Consider the following 26536-nt stretch of genomic DNA (forward strand, 5'->3'; position numbering starts at 1 on the left):
GGAAGGGAGCGGTGTCTAGTGGTTGGAGCGGGGTGGAGTGGGGAGCTGGGAGCCAGGACACCTAGGTTCTATGCCAAACTCATCGTGCCTCAGTTTCCCTCCATATGGACAACCCCTCAGCTGACCCCGCCCTGCCCAGCTGGAGTTAAAAACCATAGAGGCAGCCGGTGCAGTGGGAAGGGGCTTTATTGTGTGGGGGGAGCAGCTTGGCTTCCAGGAGTCCCCCCTCGACTGACCCCTCCCCCAGCCAGCACTTGGGGGAGGGGCCTCCCGATCCATGTGGGCGTAGCCATCAGAACTGTGGAGCTGGGGCGGGGGTTTGAACGAGGCTAGGCAGTTCCAGGTGTATTGGGGGGGGTTGGATATAAGTGGGGGTTTCTACTCACTCCCCTGCGAATCGGGGCTCATGGGAGGCCAGAGCCCCCACTGCCCCCCCACAGTGATGTGTGTGATAGCGAGCCCCTACCCCCACTCTGGGGAGCAAACAGGAGTTGAGCTCCACTGTTGTGAGCTTCCCCACGGGAGTGCCCCAAAGGGGTTGCGAGCTTCCCCACAGCAGTGCCTGGCGGGGGGCTACGAGCTTCCCCACAGCGGTGCCCTATCACCCAATCAGTCCAAATTTCTCAGTAGCCTTTGGCCACTGTCAGCTCCTGCCCCCCCACCCTGTGCTATGACACCTCCCCCACTAGTTCAGCCCCCTTAGGGAGCTGCCCCCTCACCAGTGGTCAGAGACTCCCCACCTTAATTATCAGGCAGGGCACAGTGATGAGTGGGGGTGGGGGGGACAGGGTGTAAATGGGAGGAGGCCAGGAGCTGGAGGGCAGCCTGGGTGGGAGGAGGGGGGTGAAGGGCTCTGGGAGGAGGGGAGGACCCGGTCCCAGTGGGGGGAGAGTGAAAAGGGCCGGGGGGGGGGGGCAGCGGGAGTGGGGCAGCCCCCAATAGAACACTAGGCTCAGAGATGGTACAGTCCAACCAAGATGGCGTCTACAGTCATCATTCCCCACCCCCCTCTGCCAGTAAAACAAGAGGTTAAAAAAAATGGTACGATCCGTCCAAGATGGTGTCTAGAGTTGGCCACTCCACTCCCAACCCAGCTAGGTCCAAAGATGGTACAATCCAAACTAAGATGGTTTCCACAGCCTCCCCTCTGGTCAGTAAGACACTGGAGTCAAAGGTGGTATGTCCCAAACAAGATGGCATCCCACAGGTGGAGTTGCCTTCCACCTGCCAATGAAACATTCAGGTCCAATTAAATGGTACGGCCCAAATAAAGAGGGCATTTGGACTTGGCATCACCCCAAGCACCAATGACTGGACCAATCCAAGATGGCACTTGGAGCTGACGTGACTCAAACACCAGTGGTCTGATCCATTTAAGATGGTGGTGGAAGCTGGCATCACCCCCAAACAATGGCTTAACCATTCAAGATGACAGCTGGAGCTGATGTGACCCTGAACACTTATGGTATGACTTACATAAGATGGCAGCCACCCACCGTATCACTCTGAACACCAACAGTTTGATCCTTCCAAGATGCCCCTTGGGGCTGACAACCAAAACAGCAATGGTTTAATCCATCCAAGATGGCATCCAGTGTTGATGTCACCCAGTAAAATGGTTTCACCCATCCAAGATGGTGTCTGGAGTTGGCATCATCCCCAAGCAATGACTTCATCCATCCAACATAGCTTCCAGTTAGCTTCACCAATCAATGGTGGCATCCCGAGCTGATGTCAACCCCAAACAATGGTTTCACCCATCCAAGATGGCATCTGGAATTGATATCACCTATCCAAAATGGCACCTAGAGTGGACGTCACTGCAAACAATGGTTTCACCCATCCAAGATGGCACCCAGAGTTGATGTCACCTGGAGTAATGGTTCCAAATATCCAAGATGACACCTGCAATTGAGGTCATGCCAAATAAGGGTTCCACCTATCCAAGATGGTGCCGGGAGTTGACGTCACCGAGAATAATGCTTCTACCCATCCAAGATGGCGCCTGGAGTTGATGTCACCCTGAACAATGGTTCCACCCATCCAACATGGCGCCCGGATTGACATCACTCCGAACAATGGGTCCAGTCATGCAAGATGGTGCCCGGAGTTGACGTCGCATATCCAAGATGGCGCCCGCATTGGTGTGATAGGTTGGCGTCTCTGGGGTGGCGGTGGGGGGCTCCCCATGGCCGGGCCAGGGGGGCCCGCACCCCCTACCACTGCTCCACCATCAGGTCAATCATGTGGTTGACGCTCAGTTCGGGCGAGTCAAAGAAGTCAGTGGAGAAGATGCTGCTGCCGCCGGGGGCGCCGGGCCCCAGCCCCGAGGCCGGGCCGGCCGTCAAGGCCTCCAGCCAATCGACGGGGTCGAAGGCGGGCCGGGGGCCGGGCGACGGGGGCCCCTCCGGGGGCTCCGGGGAGAAGACCCCGCGCAGGGAGTCCGAGGGGGACGAGGAGGAGGAGGAGGGAGGGGTGAGGAAGTCGTAGTGGCCGGGGAAATCCAAGATGGCCGCTGCCGACGGGCTGCGACGGGGCTTCTTGCTGGGCGCCCCCTGCTGGCTGAGGGGCGAGGGGGGCCGGCGCGGCTCCGTGGGGAGCAGCAAGGGGGCATCCGTGGGGAGCAGGTCACCTGGAGAGGGGGTGTGGGGGGGTTAGACAGACATGGGATGCTGAATGGCATCCCCCATGCTGCTCCCCGCAGCCCAGCGCCCCCCGCTGAGCCCTCCTCCCCCGCTCTCTGCAGCCCAGTGCCCCCTGCTGAGCCCCCCATGCCGCTCCCTGCAGCCCAGTGCCCCCCGCTGAGCCCCCCATGCCGCTCCCTGCAGCCCAGCGCCCCCTGCTGAGCCCCCCATGCCGCTCCCCGCAGCCCAGCGCCCCCTGCTGAGCCCCCCATGCCGCTCCCTGCAGCCCAACACCCTCCGCTGAATCCCCCTCCTCCGTGGAGCCCCCTGCCCAGCTCCCCAAAGCCCAGGGCCCCTGGCCGAGCCCCCTGCACCATGGCGCCCCATACACCAGGCTGGGGCAGGGGGGCGAGTGCTGAGGGCGGGGCGGGGGTACCGGGTCTCACCTGCACACCCCAGCGGCTCCTCCAGGATGTCTTCAATTGACTGACTTGGGACCAGCTGTGGACGGGGAGGGAGAAAGGGAGTGAAGGGCAGAGACTGGGGCACGGCCCCTCTGGGGTGGAGCACGGGGGCTGGGTATATGGGGACCCCCCCCCAGTACCTGGGCTTTCTGGATGGCCTCCTGCAGCTCCTCCTCCAGGGAGCGGGGGGCTGGGGCGGGGCTGGCCGTGATCTGCAGGGGCAGTTCTAGGTCCTCCCCGATTGGCTCACAGGAAGGGGGGCAGAAAACCTGAGGGGGGAGGGACATGGGGGTAAATTTGAGAGTCCCCCAGCTCATCCCCTGCTCCCCACATAGCCCTTTGCCCCTCCCTCCTTGGCTAGGCCCCGCCTCCCTCCGAGTGCCCCTCCCCTACCAACTGGTCATGACCCCGCCCCCTCAGCCACTCCCCGCTTACCTGGGATGCCCCACCCTCTCTGATTGCTCCGCCCACTCCAATTATGGTACGGCCACACCCACTGCCATGCGCCCCACCATTTGGCCCATCCTCCCCGCCCCTGATCATGCCCTGCCCCATGGCACACATGCCCTGCCCCTGATCACGCCCCGCCCCCAACACGCATGCTCCCACCCCTAATCATGCCCCGCCCCCGGCACACACCCCGCCTCCTGGCACACAAGCCCCACCCCCAGCACACATGCTCCCACCCCTGATCATGCCCCGCCCCCTGGCACACACCCCGCCTCCTGGCACACAAGCCCCACCCCCAGCACACATGCTCCCACCCCTGATCATGCCCCGCCCCCTGGCACACACCCCGCCTCCTGGCACACAAGCCCCACCCCCGGCACACATGCTCCCACCCCTGATCATGCCCCGCCCCCGGCACACAAGCCCCGCCCCCAGCTCTCACCAGGAAGCCCTCTCTCCCAGGGGCCGTGCTCTCGGGGGTCTCCCCGGCGGAGGGCTGGGGGCCGTGGCTGGCCAGGGGCGAGGGGGGCAGGGGCTCCCCCTCCGGGCGGCCTCGCCGGCACTTGTGCAGCTGCAGCTCCTCCCGCAGGTCGTCGGCCTCCTGCTGCTCCCGCCGCAGCTCCCAGGTCAGGCTGTCAATGAGCCGCTGCTTCTCCCTCAGCGCCCGGTCGGCGGGGGGCAGGGCCGGGGGGGGCGGCCCCGGGGCCCCCCGCACCTGGAAGGGCTTCAGCCGCTCCAGCAGGGCCGGCTTGGTGCCCGACACCGGCTGCCCGCGCTGGCGCAGCTGCTGGCGGAGCTCTGACACCTGGGGGGGTGAGGGGGGTGTCAGTGGGGGGGGGACAGACGGACGCCCCCGGTCCACCCCCCCAAGAATGTCTTCTTGGCAGAGGAGGGAACCCCTCCAATCCTCTAGCCCCTCACAAGCTCCCTATCCCTATAATCCCCCCCACCCCTCACAGCCCCACCCCCACCCTTCCAATAACCCCTCCCCACCCCTCATAATCCCCCCACCCCTCCAATAACTCTCCTCCCCACCCCCTCACAGCCCCACCCTTCCAATAACCCCTCCCCACCCCCTCATAATCCCCCCACCCCTCCAATAACTCCCCTCCGCACCCCATCATAGCCCCACCCCCACCCCTCCAATAACCCCTCCCCACCCCTCCTAATCCCCCCACCCCTCCAATAACTCTCCTCCCCACCCCTTCACAGCCCCATCCCCACCCCTCCAATAACTCTCCTCCCCACCCCCTCACAGCCCCACCCTTCCAATAACCCCTCCCCACCCCCTCATAATCCCCCCACCCCTCCAATAACTCCCCTCCGCACCCCTATCCCCACCCCTCCAATAACTCCCCTCCGCACCCCGTCATAGCCCCACCCCCACCCCTCCAATAACCCCTCCCCACCCCGTCACAACCCCCCCCCCACGCCCATGACCCTCCCCCATTCCCTCACAACCCCCAAATCCCCACTCCCCATTTCTTCCTCCTCCACCCTGGCAGCCCCCCCGCCAGTCTGTCCCCATGGGGGAGCAGGAGAAAGATCAGGGTCCTCCCCAGCTTTGCCCCCTCACAGACACACTCACTGTCAGGTCATCCAGGTTGGCAGGCAGCAGCTCAGGCTTGGGGGGCACAGGAGGGGTGGGGGGTGTGGGCGGGGCTGCCAGGGTGATTTGGGGGGCCGCGAAGCTGATCACCGGATCTGGGGAAATACTGGGGGGGGCAGAGAGAGAGGGGGAGTTAGAGGGAGGCAGATTCAGTTAGGGGGGATTGAGAGGGTTCAGTGGGGGTTGGGGGTAACTGGTGCTCAGGGGGTGCAGGGAGTTCAGGGGGGTACCTGGCACTGAGGGGGTGCAGGGGGAATTGGGGGGTACCTGTCCCTGAGGGGGTGCAGGGGGGTACAGGGGGGGTACCTGGCACTCAGAGGGTGCAGAGATAGTTGGGGGGTACCTGGCGCTCAGGGGGTGCAGGGGGGTACCTGGCGCTCAGGGTGTGCAGGGATAGTTGGGGGTACCTGGCGCTCAGGGGGTGCAGGGGGGTACCTGGTGCTCAGGGGGTGCAGAGGGAGTTGGGGGGTACCTGGCACTCAGGGGGTGCAGGGAGGTGCGGGGGGGTACCTGGCACTGAGGGGGTGCAGGGATAGTTGGGGGGTACCTGGCACTCAGGGGGTGCAGAGATAGTTGGGGGGTACCTGGCGCTCAGGGGGTGCAGGGGGGTACCTGGCGCTCAGGGGGTGCAGGGGGGTGCGGGGGGGTACCTGGCACTGAGGGGGTGCAGAGATAGTTGGGGGTACCTGGTGCTCAGGGGGTGCAGGGGGGTACCTGGCACTGAGGGGGTGCAGGGATAGTTGGGGGGTACCTGGCACTCAGGGGGTGCAGGGCCGGCACACACAGCGCTGTGGGGGGTCCCGGGGGGGCCGGCGGCTGCTGTTGCTGCAGGATCTGGAGCTGGAGGAAGAGCTGCTGCTGCTGGAGCAGGCGGGCGTAGGCGGCGTCCAGGGGGGCCGGGGCCCGGGGGGGCCGGGCCGCGGGGGGCACGTACTGGTGGTACTTCAACTTCCTCACCTTGGGCTTGGGGTCCTTCGCCTTCTTGGGGCGTGGGGGGGCCTGGGGAAGGGGGGAGAATCTGGCTGGGACCCACCAAGTGGGGCCCCCTCCCCTCCCCACCCCACCACTGGGATCACCCCAACTCCAGCCTCACATCCCCCACTGGAACACCCCAGTTCTGGCCCCCCCACTCCCCGGCTGGGGCATCTCAATGCTGGCCCCACTTCCCCATCCCCCCGCTGGGACACCCCAACACCCACCCCCTGCTCGGACCCCCCAGTACCCACCCCCCGGATGGGACCCCCAACACCCACCTCCTGGCTGGGACACCCCAGCTCCAGCCCCCCTACAATCCCCTCCCAGTTCTGCTGGGGACCCGTCCCACAGCCCCCCACCCCCAGTCCCATCCCAGCCTGGCACATACCTTGGGCAGCGAGGCCGGGGCCTTAGCCGGGGGGCCGCCCGCAGGAGGCTGGGAATTGGGGTCCGGGGCAGGCACCGAGGGGGGCAGGGACTCCAGGATCGACAGCAGCTCCGGCTGCAGGGAGAGGGGCCCAGAAAGCCAAGGAGTCACAGAGCAGGGATAGAACCCAGGAGTCCTGGGCAGCCCCCCTCCTCCCCCCAACTCTAACCACTAGACCCTACTCCTCTTCCAGAGCCGGGGATAGAACCCAGGAGTCCTGGCTTGCAACACCCCCCGGCCCACACACACCCCCTGTGGTAACTGCAGTGGAAAAAGCCAGACACCAGATGGCAGCAGAGACCAAGGGCACCCCCCAGCTCCGCCAGTGCCCCTCACTCCCGATCCGCAGCCCCCTCCTGTCCCCAGCTCTGGGCTCCCCCATGTATCTCACCTGGACAGCGGCCCCTGAGGCCGAGGGGGGGGATGGGTTGCCGGGGGGCCCCCCCAGGCAGGGGGTGAGGCACGGGGAAGAAGAGGAGGAGGACGACGAAGAGCTGCTGAGATCCTCGTCTAATAGGAAGGTCCCAGGGGCAGCAGGGGCTGGATCAGCTGGCGGGGGGGAGGGGGGGGGAATTAGAGAAGTCTCGAAAATCTCACCTGCCCCCCTGAGCCAGCCGGCCCCCCTATCCCCAGAACACATCCACCTTCAGCCACTCATTTAGCCTAAGACCCCGGGAGAGAACCCAGGAGTCCTGGCTCCCAGCCCCCCGCTCTACCCACTAGACCCCACTCCCCTCCCAGAGCCGGGGAGAGAACCCAGGAGTCCTGGATTTCAGCCCCCCCCCCCCCCGCTCTACCCACTAGACGCCACTCCCCTCCCAGAGGTGGGGAGAGAACCCAGGAGTCCTGGATTTCAGCCCCCCCCCCCCCGCTCTACCCACTAGACGCCACTCCCCTCCCAGAGGTGGGGAGAGAACCCAGGAGTCCTGGATTTCAGCCCCCCCCCCCCCGCTCTACCCACTAGACGCCACTCCCCTCCCAGAGCCGGGGAGAGAACCCAGGAGTCCTGGATTTCAGCCCCCCCCCGCTCTACCCACTAGACGCCACTCCCCTCCCAGAGGTGGGGAGAGAACCCAGGAGTCCTGGATTTCAGCCCCCCCCCCCTCCCGCTCTACCCACTAGACGCCACTCCCCTCCCAGAGCCGGGGAGAGAACCCAGGAGTCCTGGTGCCTGCCGTACCTTTCACAGCATCTTTGAGGCTGGCGTCCAGGGAAAGGATGTTTTTCGTCACGAGCTCCAGCGGCCCCGGCCGTTGCAGGAGTTTCTCCTTCAGATCCTCGGCCAGACGCGTCTTCTTCTCCTTCCGCTCTGAGGGGTCCCCCCCAGACTCTGCCGGGGGGGGGGGGCACAGCGTGAGTGGGGGGTGCACAGGTCATGGGTGCGGGAAGCCCAAGTACCATGCACTGATCTGTCTGTGCCAGTCATGGGACCCAGACACCCGGGAGAAGGAACCAGGACCCCAGGCAGCCAGGCAGGTGAGCCGTAGATGGGCTGGGGCAAAGGATTGGGGACCCAGATGTCCTGGTGGGGGGGACCCCAGATGAGTCGGAGTGTGGGATTGGGGACCCAGGTGTCCGGGCGGCACCTACCTTCTGTGAACTGGCCCTTGGCAGCTCCTAGTTTGTGGGTTCTCGTCTGGACCTTCACCTTCAGGGTCTCGTTGGCCTGTAAGGGGTGGGGGTCAGAACAGCCTGGAACAGCAAAGGGGGGTATTGGGGTGCTGGGGGGGGAGCAGGCCAGGAGCACTGGTTGCCGAGGGGTGGGAGTGGGGTCTAGTGGTTAGAGCAGTGGGGACTGGGATCCAGGGCTCCTGTTCTCTCCCCAGCTCTAGGAGGGTTGTGGCGTCTAGTGGTTAGAGGGTGTGGGGGCTGGGAACCAGGACACCTGGGTTCTCTCCTGGCTCTGGGAGGGGAGTGGGGTCTACTGGTTGGGGGAGGTATTGGAACCAGGACTCCTGGGTTCTCTCCCCTGTGAGTCCCTTCCCCTCTCTGTGGCTCAGTTTTCCCCACTGTCCAATGGGGAGTTTGACTTCCTTCTACCTGAATGCGTCTCCAGCACAGTAAGCCCCTCCAGTGCGTGGGGGGTCATTTGCATATTCCATTACCCAGCCTGCCTTGCAGCAGCACCATAGCCACACAAGTCTCTCCTGCCCCCAGGCCACCCTGCTTGCTCACCCGGCTCTGCTCTGGGGTCCCGTTCACCTCCAGGTAGGTCGGGGGAGGCTTGGTCAGAGCTGTGGGGAGAGACGGGAAGATTAGAGCCCTCCACCCTCAGTGGGAGAGGCGTCCCTGGAAACCAAGGAGGGCTGTGAGGTTGGGCTCCATCACAGACATGCTGTGGTTGGTTACCCAACACCTCCAGGGCCCCTGCCCCCCAGCCCCTCCCCCATGGACCTACTCCTTAACAGCCCTGCCCCATTCCAACCCCTTGGTCCCACTCACGTGTCAGGAGATGCTGCTCCTGGGATCTGCGATGCTGCATCCTCAGCTGCAGCACTGGGAGGGGAAGAACACAGTCAGGGGGGTGGGACCACCAGCCCCTCCCCCCAGGAATCCCCTTTTCCCCCACATCCCAGGGGTCCCCCCCAGAGCTCTGCATGCAGCCCCACAATCCTGGGCAACCCCCCCAGCCCCTGCTGCCTCTCAGTTCCCACCCGGGAGGGAGGGGAGGAAAAGGGGGGTAGGGGGGAGGAGCATGGGATTGGGGTGCATGGGGTGGGGGAGCAGAGGACCGGCAGGGGAGAAGGAGGGGCCAGCGAGGGGCAGGTGGGGGAAGGGGAGGGGCATGGGAGGGGAGCAGGCAGAGGAGGGGGGAGGGGCATGGCGCTCCCTTCTATTCTTATCCTCCCCCCGCCCCCCTAGCAGGTGTCTGGCGAGTGGCAGCTGGGGTGAGGGGAGCGAGAGCTATTTCGGGAGCCGGTAACATGAGACACCCCATCCCCCACAGGACCACCCTCTCCCCACCCCATATAACCCCCACCCATGGAATACCCCTGGGGGCTCAGCGGGGGGCCCTGTGCTGCAGGGAGGGGCGGGGGCTCAGCAGGGAGCGCTGGGCTGCGGGGGGCGGGGGCTCAGCAGGGGGCGCTGGGCTGCGGGGGCTCAGCAGGGGGCGCTGGGCTGCAGACTCTGGCTCTGAGACTGTGGGCTGCGGCTGGCTCTGGGGTGGCTGCGGCCGGCTGTTGAACAGGCAGCCAAGAGGAGATTTAGGACAGGAAGTGAAGGAGAAGCTCATTTCCGGGGGGGGGGATCCTGATTCATTAACCCCCACAGGGCTGCCTACTATCTCCCGGCAGAGCAGGCTGGCGGGGGCTCTGCAGCGCAGAGCTCCAGACCCCAGCTTGGGAGGGGGATGGTTATGGCCATGGGGGTTGGGGGATCACCCTGCCCCCTTTCCCCCACTGGTGCCACTCAGCTCCCTCCCCCTCCTCCGCCCTTTGGGGCTAAACCAGGGCCTGGGCTTTGCCCCGGCCAGGAGGGGGCAGGGTTTTTTTGTTCACAGACACCCCCCTCCCCCCAGCAGAGGAATCCCTTCAGCTCTGGGACCCAGGCATCCGGGCAGAGGCGGGACCTCAGGTGGGCCAGAATGAGGCCTTGGGGACCCAGGCATGCAGGACAGGGGAGCGGGGGGCCCGTTTCCCGGCCCCACTCACCGGATCGGAACTTGCTGCGGATCAGCATGGAGCGCTCGGAGGCCAGCAGGGTCATGGTCAGGGCTGGGGGTATCGAGCGCGAATGGGGGGGCACCTGGCTGGCCGCCCTGGGCTGAGGGGACCCCAAAACAATCCAGCAGGGAGGAGAGACAGAAGGAGAATGTGGGGGTCACAGATAGAGCTTGTGACTGAACAACCCCTCCCCCAAGAAAGGGGCCCCCATAAATTGAGGGAGATTGAAATGTCCCGGGGTGGATAATGGCAGGCAGGGAACACTCAGAAATTCTCACTCAGTGGCTCCCAGCCCCCTTGCTCTAACCACTAGCCCCCACTCCCTTCCCAGAGCTGGGAAAGAACCCAGGAGTCCTGACTTCCAGTCCCCCACTGCGCTAACCACTAGATGCCACACCCCTCCCAGAGCTAGGGGTAGAACCCAGGAGTCCTGGCTCCCAGCCCCCCTGCTCTAACTACCTCTCCCCTCCCCACCCCACCCCACCCCAAGCCAGGAAAGGACCCAGGAGTCCTGGTTCCCAGCACACCCCTCCCCCAGTTCTAATCCTGTTGGGACAGAGATTTTTTCCTGCATAGGGGGTCATTTTAATTCTAGACACACATCCCAGCTCCTTGCTGAGGGGGGAGGCTGGGGTGGGGGCATGGGCAGGGGTGAAGGGCAGATCTAGGGGGCTCTGTGTGGAGGGGGAGAGAACAAAGGGGAGAGGAGATCTCGGGGCCGATCTAGGGAGCTTGGGGGACAGGATGGGACAGTTTAGAGACAGGCATATCTGGGGGGCAGTTTGGGAGGCAGGAGGTCAGACAGCAGGGTTTGGGGGGACCTGGTGGGGCACATTCTGGGACATGAAGATCCAGAGGGCAGATTTCAGGGGGGCTATAGGAGGATAGATTTGGGAGATCAGATTTTGTGGGAAAGGGATTGGGGGCAGATTTGAGGGCAGGGATGTCTTGGGGGGCAGATTTGGGGGGGCTGGGGCAGGACTGGGTGAAGGGAGATCGACTGGGGGTCAGGATTGGGGAGAGCGGTCAAGTTTGGGGGGATCCAGTTGGGGGATCTAGGGGCTGAGTTATGGGTTGGAGGCTCTAGGGAGCAGGTGGGGGAGCAGGTGGCCCCAAGGAGCAGGTTGGGGGACCAGGGGGGTACAGGAGGCCAATTTGGGGGATTGGGGAATTCCAGGGGGTGGGTAGTAGGGATTGGGGGCTCCAGGGAGCAGGTTGGGGCCCCAGGAGGCAGATGGGGGGTCAGGGGCACTTTGGGGGATTGGGGCTCCAGAGGGCAGGTTGGGGGGATCGGGGGCCCCAAGGGACAGGCTGGGGAGATCACAGGGCTCCAGAGAGTGGGTTGGGGGGATTGTGGGGCTCCAGAAGGCAGGTTGGAGGCCCCCAGGGGGTGGGTTGCGGGTATCGGGAGGCAGGTCAGAGGGATTGGGGGCCCCAGGGGGTGAGTTGGGGGGATCGGGTCTCAAGGGGGCAGGTTGGAGGCTCCAGGGGGTGCATTGTGAGGATTAGGGGCCCCAAGGGGCAGGCTGGGGGGATCATGGGGCCCCAGAGAACAGGTTAAGGGGATTGCAGATATCAGGGGCCCCAGAGGGCAGGCTGGGGGGATCGGGTCTCAAGGGGGGAAGGTTGGAGGCTCCAGGGGGCAGGCTGGGGGATTGGGGGCTTCATGGGGGAAGTTGGGGGTATCTGGGGCCCCAGGGGGTGGGCTGGGGGGATCACAGGGCCCCAGAGAGCAGGTTGGGAGGCCCAGGGGGTGGTTTAGGAGGATCAGAAGCCCCCAGGGGGCAGGTTGGAGGGACCGAGGGGCAGGTTGGGGAGAGTACAGGGCCCCAGAAAGCAGGTTGGGGGGATCACAGGGTCCAGGGGGTGTGTAGGGAGTATTAGGGTACCCACCGAGCAGGTTGGGGGATTGGGGGGGCCCCAGGGGGGATGTTGGAAGATCAGGGGGGCCCAGGGGGCAGGTTGGGGGGATCATAGGGTGAGGTTGGGGTTATTGGGGGTCCCAGGAGGTGGGTTGGAGGGACTGGGGGGAAGGTTGGGGGATCGGGGCTTGAGGGGGTGGGTTGCGGGGATTGGGGCCCCAAGGGGCAGGTTGAGGGGGATCATGGGGCCCAGGGGGCGGGTTTGGAGTATCAGGGGCCCGGTTGGGGGATTGGGGGCCCCAGGGGACATGTTGGGTGCATGGGGGGGGCTCCAGGGGGCGGGCTGGGGGATCGGGCATCCAGGGGGCAGGTTGGGGGGATCGGAGGGCACCAGGGGGAAGGCTGGGGATCGGGGGGCAGGTTGGGGTGCTCCAGGGGGCAGGTTGGGGGGATCGGGGCTCCCAGGGGGAGGGCTGGGGGATCGGGAGGCCCCAGGGGGCAGGTTCGGGGATCGGGGTCCCACCCACCAGCGCCGCGCGGTGACTGTCCCGGTCGCTGTCCGGCCCGGCTCGGTCGGTCTCTCCCCGCGGGTGCCGGCCCGGCTGCGTGGGGGGCGCTGGGGCCGGTCACGGGCGGGCTCTGCAGGCTTGGGGGGGGGACCGCGGGCCGGTGATGTCACAGCTGCCCCGATAAAGGGGGGGGCAGCAGCTGCGACCCCCCCCCCCCACGTGTGAAAAGCCCCCACCTGCCGGTCATCCGACACCGCCACTCGCGCTGCTGGCTCAGCAGGGACCCGCCCCTGGGCTGACCCTAGACCCCACCCCCCTCCCAGAGTCGGGGAGAACCCAGGCGTCCTGCTCCCTACCCCCTCTCTAACCATTAGTCCCCACCCCGCTCCCAGAGCCGGGGAGAACCCAGGAGTCCTGCTCCCTACCCCCTCTCTAACCATTAGTCCCCACCCCGCTCCCAGAGCCGGGGAGAACCCAGGAGTCCTGGGTTTGACCAGGAGAGGGGGATGTGACTCTTGCGCCTCCACGAGTTAGTACGGGGGAGGGGGCGGTGTGAGAGTCAGGACTCCTGGGTCCTTTTCCTGGCTCAGCACCAGAACTCCTCACTCCTCAGACACAGAGTCAGCGAGATCGGGGCCCCGTCGCGCCGGGCGCTGCCCAGACACAGAGTCACTGAGATTGGGGCCCCATCGGGCCAGGCGCAGCCCAGACACAGTCAGTGAGATCGGGGCCCCGTCGGGCCGGGCGCAGCCCAGACACAGAGTCCCTGAGATTGGGGCCCTGTCACGCCGGGCGCTGCCCAGACACAGTCACCGAGATCGGGGCCCCGTCAGGCTGGGCGCAGCCCAGACACAGTCAGCGAGTTTGGGGCCCCGTTGCGCCGGGTGCTGCCCAGACACAGAGTCCCTGAGATTGGGGCCCTGTCACGCCGGGCGCTGCCCAGACACAGTCACCGAGATTGGGGCCCCGTCGCACTAGGTGTGGCCTGGACGCACGTGTTGGGAGCTGGGGCTGCGCTGTGGGGCTGTGCCGAGGGCAGTTGCAGGGCCCAGGGCGAGCCAGGGACCGGCGCGCCGGGTGCCCTTTGCCGGCGGCTGCAGCGGGGCACTGGGGGATCCCGCGACAGGTGGCACCTGTCTCTGGCCGTCCGGCCCGAGCTGGATTTCACTGACACTGCGGATCAGTTTCAGCTGCGGGTATTTAGAGCCGACCTGATACCCACCCTGCCCCCAGCCACGGTCCCTCCCACCCCGCACCCAGGCCCCACCTCTGCCTGGCCCTGTACCCCCATGTTCCCCCCCCCAGCCCCAGCTCCGTGCTGATGCTGAGCCAGACAAACGGCCAAACCAAAAGCACCTGCAGGGAAAACCCGGGTGGGGGTGAGATGGGCTCTGCCCCCTACTGGAGTGTGGGCTGCGGAAGCGCAGACAGGACTCCTGGGTTCCATCTCCAGCTCTGAAGGGGGGAGTGGTGTCTAATGTGTAGAGCATGGGGTCTGGGAGTCAGGACTCCAGGGTTCTTTCCCCTCGCCTCTGTGGGGGCTGATCCCTGTCTCTTGGTGCCTGAGGGGTGGTTGGGGGGCAGGGCTGGGTGCTGTAGCTGTGAAGGGACCCTGGAGGGGGCGGGGAGGGGGGTGGCGGCTGCAGCCGGGCGCGATGAGCTCATGCGTCTTTCCCCAGCTAAAGTTTCCAGGATTAAATCACGCCCGGGATTGACGCCATTGATAAATATAGACCCAGCCGGGACAGCTCTGCTCTGACCACTAGATACCACTCCCCTTCCCCAGCCAGGGACTGTACCCAGGAGGCCTGGCTCCCAGCCCTGCAATGCTCTAACCACTAGGCCCCACTCTCCACCCAGAGCTAGGGAGAGAACCCAGGAGTCCTGGCTCTCCCCACCCCCACCACAAACACACCAGCAGGGGCAGCATTGGTCTCTGTCTCACACACACTCAGACCCCGCTGCTGGGAGAGGCCCCCAGCACCTCCTGCTGGCAGAGATGGGCGCTGACACAGAGACAGGGTTTATTGCTACACACAGTGGAATACACAGTTCGTCCAAGCCCAGGGGCTACGGGAACCCCATCGGGGTCCCAGCTCTCCCAGAGGGGAGGCACTTTGGGGGGCTATTGGGGTGAAGCCCCCCACTGTCCAGGCCCTGCGATGTCTGTCCCCCCACGCTGGGGAGCCCGGGTAGGTGGGTCGGGTGTCGGCAGGCACTCGGTGCCCTTGGTGCCAGCCGCGGTCACTGGCCGCCTTCCAGCCCATGGGCTGCCCGCTGGTTGGCTGGCAGCGAGGCCTGCTCCAGGTCCCAGAGGAAACGGCGCAGGCCGCACAACTGGCGGTGGAGGGCGTCGTCCGTCACCGGGGCCGTGGGGCAGAGCCGGAACCCCTCGTTGGGCAGGATCAGGGGCGGGTGGTCAGAGAAACTCTCGAAGATCTCACCTGGGGGAGGGGAGAGGGGTGAGAGCTGGCAGGGGCTGCAGATCGGGAGTGAGGGGCGCCGGCAGGGCTGGGAGGGGCAGGGCTGCGGGTCGGGAGTGAGGGGCGCCGGCGGGGCTGCGGGGGGCAGGGCTGGGCTGGCAGGGGCTGCGGGTCGGGAGTGAGGGGCGCCGGCGGGGCTGCGAGGGGCAGGGCTGGGCTGGCAGGGGGCTGCGGGTTGGGAGGGGTGCCGGCAGAGCTTGGGGGGGCAGGGCTGAGCTGTCAGGGGCTGTGGGTCGGGGGCGAGGGGGGCTGGGGGGGGCGGGGCTGCGGGGCGGGAGTGAGGGGCGCCGGCGGGGCTGCGGGGGGCAGGGCTGGGCTGGCAGGGGCTGCGGGTCGGGAGTGAGGGGCGCCGGCGGGGCTGCGGGGGGCAGGGCTGGGCTGGCAGGGGCTGCGGGTCGGGAGTGAGGGGCGCCGGCGGGGCTGCGGGGGGCAGGGCTGGGCTGGCAGGGGCTGCGGGTCGGGAGTGAGGGGCGCCGGCGGGGCTGCGGGGGGCAGGGCTGGGCTGGCAGGGGGCTGCGGGTCGGGAGGGGTGCCGGCAGAGCTTGGGGGGGCAGGGCTGAGCTGTCAGGGGCTGTGGGTCTGGGGCGAGGGGGGCTGGGGGGGCGGGGCTGCGGGGCGGGAGTGAGGGGCGCCGGCGGGGCTGGGGGGACAAGGCTGGTCTGGCAGGGGGCTGCGGGTCGGGGGCGAGGGAGGCTGGGGGGGCGGGGCTGCGGGGTGGGAGTGAGGGGCGCCGGCGGGGCTGGGGGGACAGGGCTGGGCTGGCAGGGGGCTGCGGGGCGGGAGTGAGGGGCGCCGGCAGAGCTTGGGGGGGGGCAGGGCTGAGTTGTCAGGGGCTGCGGGTCGGGGGCGGGGGAGGCTGGGGGGGGGCGGGGCTGCGAGTTGGGAGCGAGGGGCACCGGTGGGGCTGGGGGGGGGCAGGGCTGGTCTGGCAGGGGGCTGCGGGGCGGGAGTGAGGGGCGCCGGCGGAGCTGGGGGGGGGCAGGGCTGAGCTGTCAGGGGCTGTGGATCGGGGGCGAGGGGGGCTGGGGGGGCGGGGCTGCAGGGCGGGAGTGAGGGGCGCCGGCAGAGCTTGGGGGGACAGGGCTGGTCTGGCAGGGGGCTGCGGGTCGGGGGCGAGGGAGGCTGGGGGGGGGGCGGGGCTGCGGGGCGGGAGTGAAGGGCGCCGGCACTCACTGTTCGCCATCTCCTCCCTCTCCTGCGGCGGGGGGCTCCAGCCCTCGGGGTACGGGCGCCCCAGCCCCAGGTGGTAGTTGCTCAGCACATGGTGGAGCTGGGCGGGCGTCAGGGCCGGGTAGTCGCTGCGCAGCCGGGACCAGGTCGCCTGGGGGGAGCCGAGAGACGCTGAGATCCCTGGGAGCTGCAGGAGGATGGCGCCCCCTAGAGGGGAAAGATCCCCCCGCCCCGTGCCCCCCTCTCCGCCGCTCTGAGCCAGCCAGTCGCCGCCCCGGACGGGAGCCAGCGCCCCCTGGAGGGGAAAGGCCCCCTGCCCCATTCCCCCAGCGGCGCTGTGGCCGCGGCGCCCCCTGCAGGCTGCCCCTCACCTTGACCAGGCTGGTCTTGGGCACGCAGAGCAGGTTGGCGGTGGTGGACAGCTTGCGGAAGAACTCGGCAGCGATGTCGCCCAGCCCCACGCCCTGCAGCCAGTCCAGCACCAGGTCCAGGTTGGTGCGGATCTGCACGGCCTTGGCCCACTGGTAGAAGGGCCCCCCGGTGCCTGCCGTCGGGAGCAGGAGACCCACAGTCACAGCAGGGTGGGGCTGGATGGGACCCCTGGGGCAGCTGGGCCTCGACCCTGCGCTGGGGCAGGATCCAGCCACCCACCCTCCAACCCACCCGTCCGTCCATCCGTGCACCTTAACTCCCGGCTGTCCCCCCGGCTTCCCTCCCATCCGTCCCCCCTGCCTTCCCCTCCGGCCATCCCTCCGCCTACCCTCCCATCCATCCCCCAGCCTTCCCTCCCGTCTGTCCCCCCGGCCATCCCCCCGCCTCCCCTCCCACCCGTCCCCCCGCCTTTCCCCCGGCCCTCCCCATGCCTTCCCTCTCATCCATCTCCCGGCCGTCCCCCCGCCTTCCCCACACCTCCCCTCCCACCGTCCCCCTGCCTTCCCTCTCACCCATCTCCCGGCCGTCCCCCCGCCTTCTCTCCCATCCATCCCCCCCAGCGGTCCCCCTCTCTTCCCTCCCATCCTTCACCCTCGCCTTCCCCCCGGCCATCCCCCTGCCTTCCCTCCCCCCATCCCCCTGCCTCCCCTCCCCAGGCCATAGCCCCGCCTTTCCTCCCACCTGTCCCTCCACCTCCCCTCCCGGCCGTCCCCCCGCCTTCCCTCCCATTCATCCACCTACCTTCCCAACTCCCCACCCCTTCCATGCACCCCTGCCCAGCCTCTTGTCCTGACTACTCACCCACCAGGAGACATGATGAATACGAGGGGGGAGGAGGGATGAAGCAGACTGTGATGTGTGGGGGTGTGATGGTCGCTGTGGGGGAGGCCATGCGGTGGGCGGGGAGAGATGGGGGGCAGGGAGCCAGGGGTTGAGACTGGGGGAAGGGGGCAAGACACACGGCTGGGAGCCCTGCCTCAGAGTCTGGATTTGGTGTAGCCCCAGCGACCCCCCCATTCCCCCTCCGGGATCAAGCCTTCCCAACCCCACAATGGTTCCTGGGCCCCCACTGACTGAGCCCTCCCTCCCGACTCCCCACACATCCCTGCCCCTCATGGCCCTCCCCTCCAGCCTTGGTTCCTGGCTCGGTGGGGGTGGGGAGGACCCGTTTCCTGCCCTGCCCCAGGGCCCATGGGCAGGAAGGAGCTGCCTTCCTGCTGATCCCGGGATGGGACAATGGGAGGAAACGGGGGAGGGTGGCTGGGATTTCGGGCTGCCCGTGATTCACTGAGTCTGGCTCATGAGAATGGTGACTCTGTCAGAGCTGGGGAGAGAACCCAGGAGTCCTGGCTGCCAGCCTCCCCACCCCCACTCTATCCACTAGACCCCAGTCCCCTCCCAGAGCCAGGGAGAGAACCCAGGCGTCTTGGCTCCCAGTTCCCTGCTCTTACCACTAGCCCCCACTCCCCTCCCAGAGCCAGGGAGAGAACCCAGGCATCCTGGCTCCCAACTCCCTGCTCTTACCACTAGCCCCCACTCCCCTCCCAGAGCAGGAGAGAGCCCAGGAGTCCCGGCCCCTAGCCACTCACCTCTCTCCATGAGGGTGTTGAAGAGGGAGGCATTGGAGAAGAAGAAGAGGTAGCCGAAGGTCTGGGATACCAGGTCGGGGTGCAGCTCACACTCCCGGGTCAGCTCCAGCGTGGCCTGGTAGATGGCCAGGGTGCCACGGATGCCCTCAGGCATGGTGCTCAGCTCCTGGGCATGGGACAGGTCCGCTGCGGCAGTGAAGGGGTTACTGTCCAGCAGGGCGGGCAGGGCCGAGTACAGCGTCTGCCCAGAAAGGAAAGGGTTAAACGCTAGGCAGGGGCTGCAATAAGCCAACAGGGCTTTAGGGGGCGCTGGGCTGCAAGGAGTGGGGGGTTCAGCAGGGGGCGCTCTCCCCAGGCAGGCAGGGCTGGCCCTAGGGGGCGCTGGGCTGCAGGGGGGCTGAGCTCACCTTGGTCAGGTAATACACCGACTGCTGGAACGTGGACATGATGACCTCGTCCAGCACCGCCATGGCCTCGTCGCAGGTCTCCAGGTCGCTGGACAGCAAAGCATCATGGGAACTTCCTGGAGAGGACAAAGGGGGCCAGCTGTGGGGCTCTCTGTGAGCCGGGCTCCCTGCTGAGCTCATCCCATCCCTCTGGGATTCACCCCACCATCCCCTACTGGGGAGAGAACCCAGGCGTCCTGGCTCCCAGCCCCCTGCTCTACCCACTAGTAGCCCCTACTCCCCTCCCAGAGCTGGGGAGAGAACCCAGGAGTCCTGGCCCCCAGCCTTCTCCCCCTGCTCTAACCACTAGCCCCTACTCCCCTCCCAGAGCCAGGGAGAGAACCCAGGAGTCCTGCTCACCCTCCAGGTCGAGTTCTTTCTCCATGTCCAGCACTTTCTTCTGGACCAGGTTGAGCAGCTCCATTGCGTTGGCCATCCAGAGCATCAGGGGGCGCAAGTCAGCTGCCACCTCTTCGATGCTGAGCGCCCCCACCTGGCCCTTGTCCTGCTGGCTGGAGAGAAGAGAGGGGTGGGGGGAGCAACTGGGGGATCATCGGAGCTGCTGGGACACCCTCCCCCCACCCCGGGCCCTTTGGGACCCCATGCAGTTCTTAGCAGCTTCCATTGGGACATACTTAGCCGTGAATGGGTTAACGGCCCCTCTGGGGTGGATGCTGGGGTGGGTAGCCAGGGACCCCTCGCCCGACGCTGGGACGCGGCCCCTCTGGGGTGGGGTGTGGGGGCTGTGTATATGGGGACCCCTCACCCGGTGCTGGGACACGGCCCCTCTGGGGTGGGGCACAGGGACTGGGTATTTGGGGTCCCCTCGCCCGGCGCTAAGATGCAACCCCTCTGGCATGGGGCTGGAGTCTGAGGACAGAGCACCCCCTACCCTGCCTGCTGCCGCAGAGGAGAGCGTGACAGGGAGCCCCCACGCCCAGGGTGAGGTGTGGCTGGGGTCCCGGGATCTCACTCACTTCTCTGGCTGCCGGTCCCCGACTTCCTTGATCTTCTCCTGGCAGGGAAGAGAGAACGGATCTGGAACGGGCCATGGGGCTGCTGTCACATTCCCCCAGCCCTGACCCCCGATACACAGGGGGACCCCACCCCCATCCCTGCCCCCACCCTGGGATACACAAGGGCCCCCACGCCCAGCCCTGCCCCAACCCTGGGATACACAGCAGGCCCTGCCCCCAGCCATTCTTCCCTCAGCCCTTCCCCACTCTGGGAGGGGTCCCTGACCCCCAGGGGCGGATTGGGGTTTTGTAGGAACCTGGGCCAGACTAAGTGGGGGCCCATTCCCCACCCCGTCCACCTGCAGTCCATCTGCCCCCGCCCCCCGTGCCCTGCTGCCGGGGACATGGGGTCAGGGCAGGGGGCTTGCCCCGCCCCCTGCCTGGCACTCCAAGCCCCCACGCCCCTCGCAGGAGCTCTGGGTGGGCAGACAGAGCGGGTCAGGGCACTCATTTTTCCGGGGCCCCCCCAATTGGCCAGGGTCCTGGGCACGGGCCCCCACTGGCCCAGTGGCTAATCCGCCACTGCTGATCCCCAGCCCCGAGCCCCCGTCCCATCCCCCCTCTCGTTACCCAGACGGCCTCCTTGACCAGCTGGGCCATCCTGGCCACCAGGCGGGGGAAGTGGCCGGGCTCCAGCACGCGGGTGGAGTGCTCCAGGCACAGGCCCAGGAGGAAAGCCGGGGCCAGGTTGAAGGCAGTGGCCCCCTGGAGCCGGACGATCTCCCTCAGCAGCGCCTCCTCCTCCTGGGGCCGGTAGCGCAGCTCGGGCTCCCGGCTCTCCACGTAGGCCTGGAAGGCGTCCTGCCTCTCCTGGAGGGAGCGCCCGCAGGCCTGGCATGAGAAGGCGCCCGCCAGCCCGGGCGAGGCCCAGGGCTGGGGCAGCCAGGCCGGCCGAGGCTGGGGGGTCCGGGGGTCTTTGTACATGAAGAGGAAGTGCTGGCCCAGCCCCAGCAGGTCCCCGGGGTGCAGCTCGGCCTCGCGCACCAGGGCCCCCCCGTTGAGGGTGACGGCTGCTCCCCGGAAGGGCCGCACCAGGGCCAGCCCCGGGGCCGGCTCGGCCTCCCGCACGCAGCAGTGACGGGGCAGGATGTCCGGGGCACAGAGGAAGGTGTCCACGTAGCCCCCCTTGTCGGGCTGGAGGCGGCGCCCGAAGACGTGCCGGTGCCGGGTCATCACGTAGATCACAAAATCCTGGGAGGTGAGGGGAGAAAATGGTGTAAAAATGGGAGTGGCATCGAACGTGGGCCTGCCCCGCCCTCTGGGAGGGAATGGGCTCTCCCGCCATATCACCCCTGCCCTCTGGGGGGGAACGGGCTTTCCTGCTGCACCACCCTCACTCTCTGGGGGGGAATGGGCTCTCCCACTGCACCACCCCTGCCCTCTGGGGGGGAATGGGCTCTCCCACCATACCACCCCTGCCCTCTGGGGGGGAATGGGCTTTCCTGCCGCACCACCCCCGCTCTCTGGGGGGGAATGGGCTCTCCCACTGCACCACCGCTGCCCTCTGGGGGGGAATGGACTCTCCCACCATGCCACACCTGCCATGCCATCCTGGCCCTCTGGGGGGCAATGGGCTCTCTCCCACTGTGGCACCCCACCACTCTTGGGGGGGGGGGATCTCCCAAGAATCCCCTCTATTTTCTATGTTAAAATGGGTTCTTCCATTACTGCACCCCCCGTCCCCCATCTCCTGGGGTGCTCCCACCACCCCTTCCCTCCCCCACGGCCAACCCGGAGGGTGCAAAGCATTATGGGAAAGCTGTGCTCCCAGCATGCTCTCTGCTGGACAACAGTGGGGAGCAAATGGTCCTGGGGGCTGGAGTCACAGCAGCCCCTACTGACCTCGCCCCACAGCACAGCGCCCCCTACTGACCCCCACTCTGCTCCCCGCAGCACAGTGCCCCCTGCTGAGCCTCCGCTCCCTGCAGCCCAGCATCCCACAGAGCCCCCTGCCCTACCTGCTTGTCGCAGCCGAGCAGCAGCAGGAAGTAGGGGTGCTGGGTGGGGGGCTGGATCAGGCACTGGGACAGCTGCTCCAGGTTGGCCCCGTCTGTTGAGTCCTCGGCCTCCCCGGACTTGGCGCCCCCGTCCGCTGGCTCTGTCTCCTGGGCCGGGGCCACCTCCCCGTCCTGCTCCTCGCCGGCTGGCCCCACCTCGGCGCCCGCCACGCTCAGCACGGCCTTGCGCTCGCGGCGCTTGCGGGCGCTCAGGTTCATGTCGCTGATGCTGCGGCGTAGGGACAGGTTGTCGGCCCGCTCCTTGGGTGCTGGGCCCCCCGAGGCCGCCCGTGAGCGGCTCTTCTGCAGCCGCCGCGCCTGGGCGTTGATGCCTGGAGTGCGAGAAGGGGGAGCCTCAGAGGGGGCTGGCTGGTTCTCCAATCCGGGGGTTTCAGAGACCCCCAGCCCGGTTCCCTGCCCTGGGGGTTTCAGGGATTCTCCCCCTGCAGCTCCGAGCCAGGACTTAACTGGGGGGCCCCATGGCTCCGAATTTGGGGACGACAGAGGGTCCTGTGGCTCCTGGGTGCAGGAAAATGGTCGGGGGGGGGCACGTCTCCGAGCCAGGAGATGACTGGGAAACCCCATAGCTTCTGGCTGGGAGATGACCAGGGGTCCCGTGGCTCCTGGCCTGGGATGACCCGGGGGTCCCATGGCTCCCAGCCTGGGATGACCCGTTGGTCCCGTGACTCCTGGCCTGGCATGCCCAGGGGTCCCGTGACTCCCGGCCTGGGATGACCTGGGGGTCCCGTGGCTCCTGGCCTGGGACGACCCAGGGGACGGGGGCAGCCCCCCTGCAGCCTCACCCGCCGTCTCGTTATCCTCGGCCTCGCCAACCCGCTCCACCTCACACCGGCGCCGCACCTCGAAGCGCCGCGACAGGCCGGCCTTGGGCTTCCACACGTCCTGCAGCACCAGGGGCCGCTCGGTGTCACCCACGGGGCGCAGGTGCTCGGCCTGCCAGGCCCCGCCGGGCCCCTCGAAGCGGCCCACCACGTCGCACAGCACGTAGCCCCCCTCCTCCTCCTCCGGCGCCACCCCATAGCGCTCCAGCGCCTCCCGCACCAGCTGGCGCGCCGTGGAGCGTGGCGTGGCCAGCACGCTCTTGTAGTTGGCCCCCCGGGAGATGGCTCCCCCGAAGATCTTCAGGATGCCTGGGAGCTGGGGCTGGCTGGACAGCTCCACCAGGTCCTCAGGCACCGGGTCGATGAGATCCGCCAGCTTCTTCTCGCTGCCCCAGCGCCCGCCCCCCACGCCCGCTCCACTGCTGGGGCTGCGGTGGAACAGGTTGGAGAGGCGCTTGTGGCGGCCCGCCTTCGCCTTGCTGGGGGGCCGCAGCTCCACCGTCTCGCTGCCCCGGCTGGCCGTGTCCGAGGAGGTGGACCTGGGAAGGGAAGGCGGGAGGCCAGGATAGATGGGCCTGTTGCTCTGAGAGAAGAGGGGAGGCCGGGAGTGTGGGCTGGAGGGGTCCGTGGGGCTGGCCTAGGTGAGCAGGAAGGAGGCAAGATACTGAGATAGATGGGCCTGTGGGTCTGATCTGGGGGCAGGAGGATGCGGGATACCAGGGCAGACGGGCCCGTGGGTCTGATCCAGGGGGCAGAATATTGGGGTAGCAGGGCTGTGAGGCGCTCCAGGGGGCAGGAGGGAGGGACGGCCCAGGGGGCAGGAGGCAGGGGACCGGTACCTGACAGAGCCCACGCTGGGCCAGCGGCGGCTCATCTTGACGAAGTGTTTCTTGGGCGAGTTGATCCACAGCCCGACGGGGAAGTGGAGTTTCCCGAAGCGGGGGCTGCCCTCCTTCCGCTCCTCCGAGAACATGGTGCCGGGGGCGCCGGGCACCTGGGGGGACACGGCCATGGCAGAGCGCTGGCGGGAGTGGGGCAGTCATGCCAGGGGCAGGGGCACTGCCAGACAGGGTGGGAGCCGGCAGCCAGACCTGGCAGAGGGCGCTGGTGAGGGGCCAGGAGGTTGCAGGATGCGGGGGGAGAGGGGGAGAGGTTGGGGGCTGGGATGTTGGGGTGAGTGGGGGATGGAGGGAGGTTGGGGGCCGGGATGCTGGGGCAAGTGGGGGACGGGGGTAGGTTGGGGGCCGGGATGTTGGGGTGAGTGGGAGATTGGGGTATGTTGGGGGCCAGGAGGTTGCAGGGTGCGGGGGAGGGTAGGATGGGGGCCAGGATGTTGGGGTGAGTGGGGGCTGGGGGTGGATTGGGACCTGAGATGTTGGGGTGGATGGGGGTAGATTGGGGCTAGTAGGGGATGGGGGGTAGGATGGGGGTCGGGATGTTGGGGTGGGTGGGGGATGGGGGTAGGTTGGGGGCTAGGATGTTGGGGTGAGGGGGGGATTGGGTGAGTGCTGAGGGACGGGATGTTGGGGCAAGTGGGGGATGGGGGTAGGTTGGGGGCCGGGATGTTGGGGTGAAGGGGGATGGGGGTACATTGGGGGTCGGGATGTTGGGGTGGGTTGGGGGCAGGATGTTGCGGTGAGTGGGGAATGGGGGTATGTTGGGTGCCAGGATGCTGGGGTGAGTGTGGGATGGGGGGTAGGATGGGGGTCGGGATATTGGGCTGGGTGTGTGCTGAGGGACGGGATGTTGGGGCGAGTGGGGGATGGAGGTACATTGGGGGTCAGGATGTTGGGGTGAGTGGGGAATGAGGGTAGGTTGTGGGCCAGGATGTTGGGGCAAGTGGGGGATGGGGTTAGGTTGGGGGCCAGGATGTTGGGGTGAAGGGGGATGGGGGTAGGTTGGGGGCCAGGATGTTGCAGTGAGTGGGGGTTGGGGGTGGGTTGGAGGCCGGGATGTTGGGGTGAGTGGGGGATGGGAGGAAGGTTGGGGGTCGGGATATTGGGGCAAGTGGGGGATGGGGGTAGGTCGGGGGCCAGGATGTTGGGGTGAAGGGGGATGGGGGTACATTGGGGGTCAGGATGTTGGGGTGAGTGGGGTATGAGGGTAGGATGGGGGCCAGGATGTTGGGGCGAGTGGGGATGGGGGTAGGTTGGGGGCCAGGATGTTGGGGTGAAGGGGGATGGGGGTAGGTTGGGGCTGGGATGCTGGGGTGCGTGGGGGATGGGGTGTTGGGGTGAGTCAGGGATGGGGGTGGGTGAGAGGCTGGGATGTTGGGATGAGCAGGGGATGGGGGTAGGTTGGGGGATGGGATGTTGGGGTGAGTCGGGGATGGGGGTAGGTTGGGGGATGGGGTGTTGGGGTGAGTCGGGGATGGGGGTAGGTTGGGGGCTGGGATGTTGGGGGCCAGGTCTGGTCCTGCCAGTGCACAGCTAGTGGCTTCCACCGAGTTAGATCCAGCTGCAAGCCCCCCTCCCACTCTGCCCCAGAGCCAGCTGCATCGGGGGGGGGGATCCATGGAGGTGGAGGGACCCCAGGGCCATCCTGGGCTGTCTTTCGAGGCCCTTTATTGGTTCAAATGCTTCCCCCTCCCCCAGGTGAGATTCAGAGGGGACAAAGGCGCCACATCGGGGAGACCCCGATGGCCCAAAGCTGTAAGGAGCCTGGCTGGGATACCAGGACTCCTGGGTTCTGTCCCGCAGTCTGGGAGGGGGTGGGGGCTAGTGGTTAGAGCGGGGGGAGGGGCTGAGGGCCAGGACTCCTGGGTTCTATCTGAGCTCTGGAGCCCACAATTACCTCCACTTTGCCCCTCCCCCTGGCTAGCTGGCTGCCCCCCAATCACCCCAATTTCTCCTTCCCCCCTGGGCTGCCCTCCCGAATTACCCCCACTTCACCCCTACCCCAAAGCCGTAAGGAGCCTGGCTGGGCTACCAGGACTCCTGGGTTCTGTCCCCCACTCTGGTTGGGGAGTGGGGGCTAGAGGTTACAACGGGGGGGGGGAGGCTGCCCCCTATCACCCCACTCCCCCCCAGATGGCTGCCCCCAATCACCCCACTTCCCACCCCGGCTGGCTGCTCCTGATCTCCCCACTTCCCCCCCCCCCGGTGGTCCCCGATCATCCCACTCAGCACCCCCCGCTGACTGGCCCCCGATCACCCCACTCTGCCCCTCCCCCCGGCTGCCCCTCAATCACCCCTCTCCCCCCGACCTGCGCTGCCCCAGAGGAAAGCGAGGGGATTTTACCCAGTCCCGTCGGGGGGCCGGACGTCTCCTCTCCCTGGCTCCGCTCCCGCGCTCAGCTCCAGCCTGGGGGCTGCCCCGCCCGCCCCATGGCCCCTCGGTGGGGCGCGACCCCCAGCCCAGCCCCAGCTCTGCGGCCAGCCCGCTGCCAGTCGGGGCTGGAGTCACTGAGCGCAGATTTCCCCGGCCCCCGCCCGGCTGGAGCGGGGGGGCAGGAAAAGGAGCCGGGCCAGGAAGCGGGGCCCCTCCGACGGGGCGGGGGACACGGAGCTGGGGGGCGGGGAGGGGCAGAGCAAAGGGGGGGCGGGGCCACAAGCGAGAGGGAGCGGTGGGGGGGAGAGGGTGCAAGGTGGGGGGCAAGAGGGCGTGATGTGGGGACAGTGAGTGGGGGAGGGGCGGGATGTCTGGGGGCAGCATGGAGGGAGGGGGTGCGATGGGGAGGCATGAGTGGGAGAGGGGCACAATGTGGGGGGCTGTGAGTGGGGGAGCACTGTATGCTGGGGCAGGGGATGCGAGGGGGGGTAGGGGGTAGAGTGGGGGCAGGGGCACGAGGGGGGATGCAATGTGTGAGGGGGTGGGGAGGCATGAGTGGGAAGGGGTACAAGGGGGGGACCGTGAGTGGGGGAGGGAGCGTGGTGTGGGGGAGGGGGCAGTGAATCTATGGGGGATGGGGCACTGGGAAGCACAGTGGGGGGCAGGGGTATGATATGGGGAGCAGTGAATGGGGGAGGGGCACCGT

The 26536-nt window shown here is 67.3% G+C and overlaps 2 protein-coding genes across 2 annotated transcripts; both read right to left on the bottom strand.

Annotated features, from left to right (window-relative positions):
* Positions 1-677: 677 nt before the first annotated feature.
* On the bottom strand, positions 678-10457 carry MAMSTR (MEF2 activating motif and SAP domain containing transcriptional regulator). The gene is made up of 12 exons (XM_043534890.1): positions 10203-10457; positions 8992-9045; positions 8725-8783; positions 8140-8215; positions 7730-7879; positions 6941-7098; positions 6511-6624; positions 6016-6146; positions 3981-4437; positions 3229-3357; positions 3071-3125; positions 678-2632 (listed from the first exon to the last, which is right to left on the bottom strand). Exons 1-12 carry the CDS (start codon positions 10255-10257, stop codon positions 2217-2219), a joined length of 1854 nt encoding a protein of 617 aa, XP_043390825.1. The 5' UTR covers positions 10258-10457; the 3' UTR covers positions 678-2216.
* Positions 10458-14595: 4138 nt separating this feature from the next.
* Positions 14596-25981, bottom strand: RASIP1 (Ras interacting protein 1). Its single transcript, XM_037888640.2, has 12 exons — positions 25801-25981; positions 23400-23554; positions 22522-23099; positions 21680-22050; positions 20292-20912; positions 19683-19720; positions 19066-19217; positions 18667-18782; positions 18260-18500; positions 16610-16782; positions 16242-16389; positions 14596-15029 (listed from the first exon to the last, which is right to left on the bottom strand). The coding sequence occupies exons 2-12, from the start codon at positions 23531-23533 to the stop codon at positions 14830-14832; spliced, it is 2772 nt and encodes a 923-aa protein (XP_037744568.1). The 5' UTR covers positions 23534-23554; positions 25801-25981; the 3' UTR covers positions 14596-14829.
* Positions 25982-26536: the final 555 nt, after the last annotated feature.

This window comes from Chelonia mydas, chromosome 23, assembly GCF_015237465.2.
Source record: "Chelonia mydas isolate rCheMyd1 chromosome 23, rCheMyd1.pri.v2, whole genome shotgun sequence".
Lineage (NCBI taxonomy): Eukaryota > Metazoa > Chordata > Testudines > Cheloniidae > Chelonia > Chelonia mydas.

Bases quoted from the DNA above. Each gene is read 5' to 3' on its own strand.
- MAMSTR (XM_043534890.1), bottom strand. From the start codon at position 10,257: ATGACCCTGCTGGCCTCCGAGCGCTCCATGCTGATCCGCAGCAAGTTC. The intron at 4,438-6,015 runs GCTCCAGCAGCA...AGAGGATTGGAG, and splicing joins GACGCCGCCTACGCCCGCCT to GGGTTCCCTCCTCTGCCAAG. The intron at 3,358-3,980 runs GTGAGAGCTGGG...CTCCCCCCTCAG, and splicing joins CTGGGAGAGAGGGCTTCCTG to GTTTTCTGCCCCCCTTCCTG.
- RASIP1 (XM_037888640.2), bottom strand. From the start codon at position 23,533: ATGTTCTCGGAGGAGCGGAAGGAGGGCAGCCCCCGCTTCGGGAAACTC. The intron at 18,783-19,065 runs GTGAGCAGGACT...TGTCCTCTCCAG, and splicing joins GAAAGAACTCGACCTGGAGG to GAAGTTCCCATGATGCTTTG. The intron at 18,501-18,666 runs GTGAGCTCAGCC...CTTTCTGGGCAG, and splicing joins CGGTGTATTACCTGACCAAG to ACGCTGTACTCGGCCCTGCC.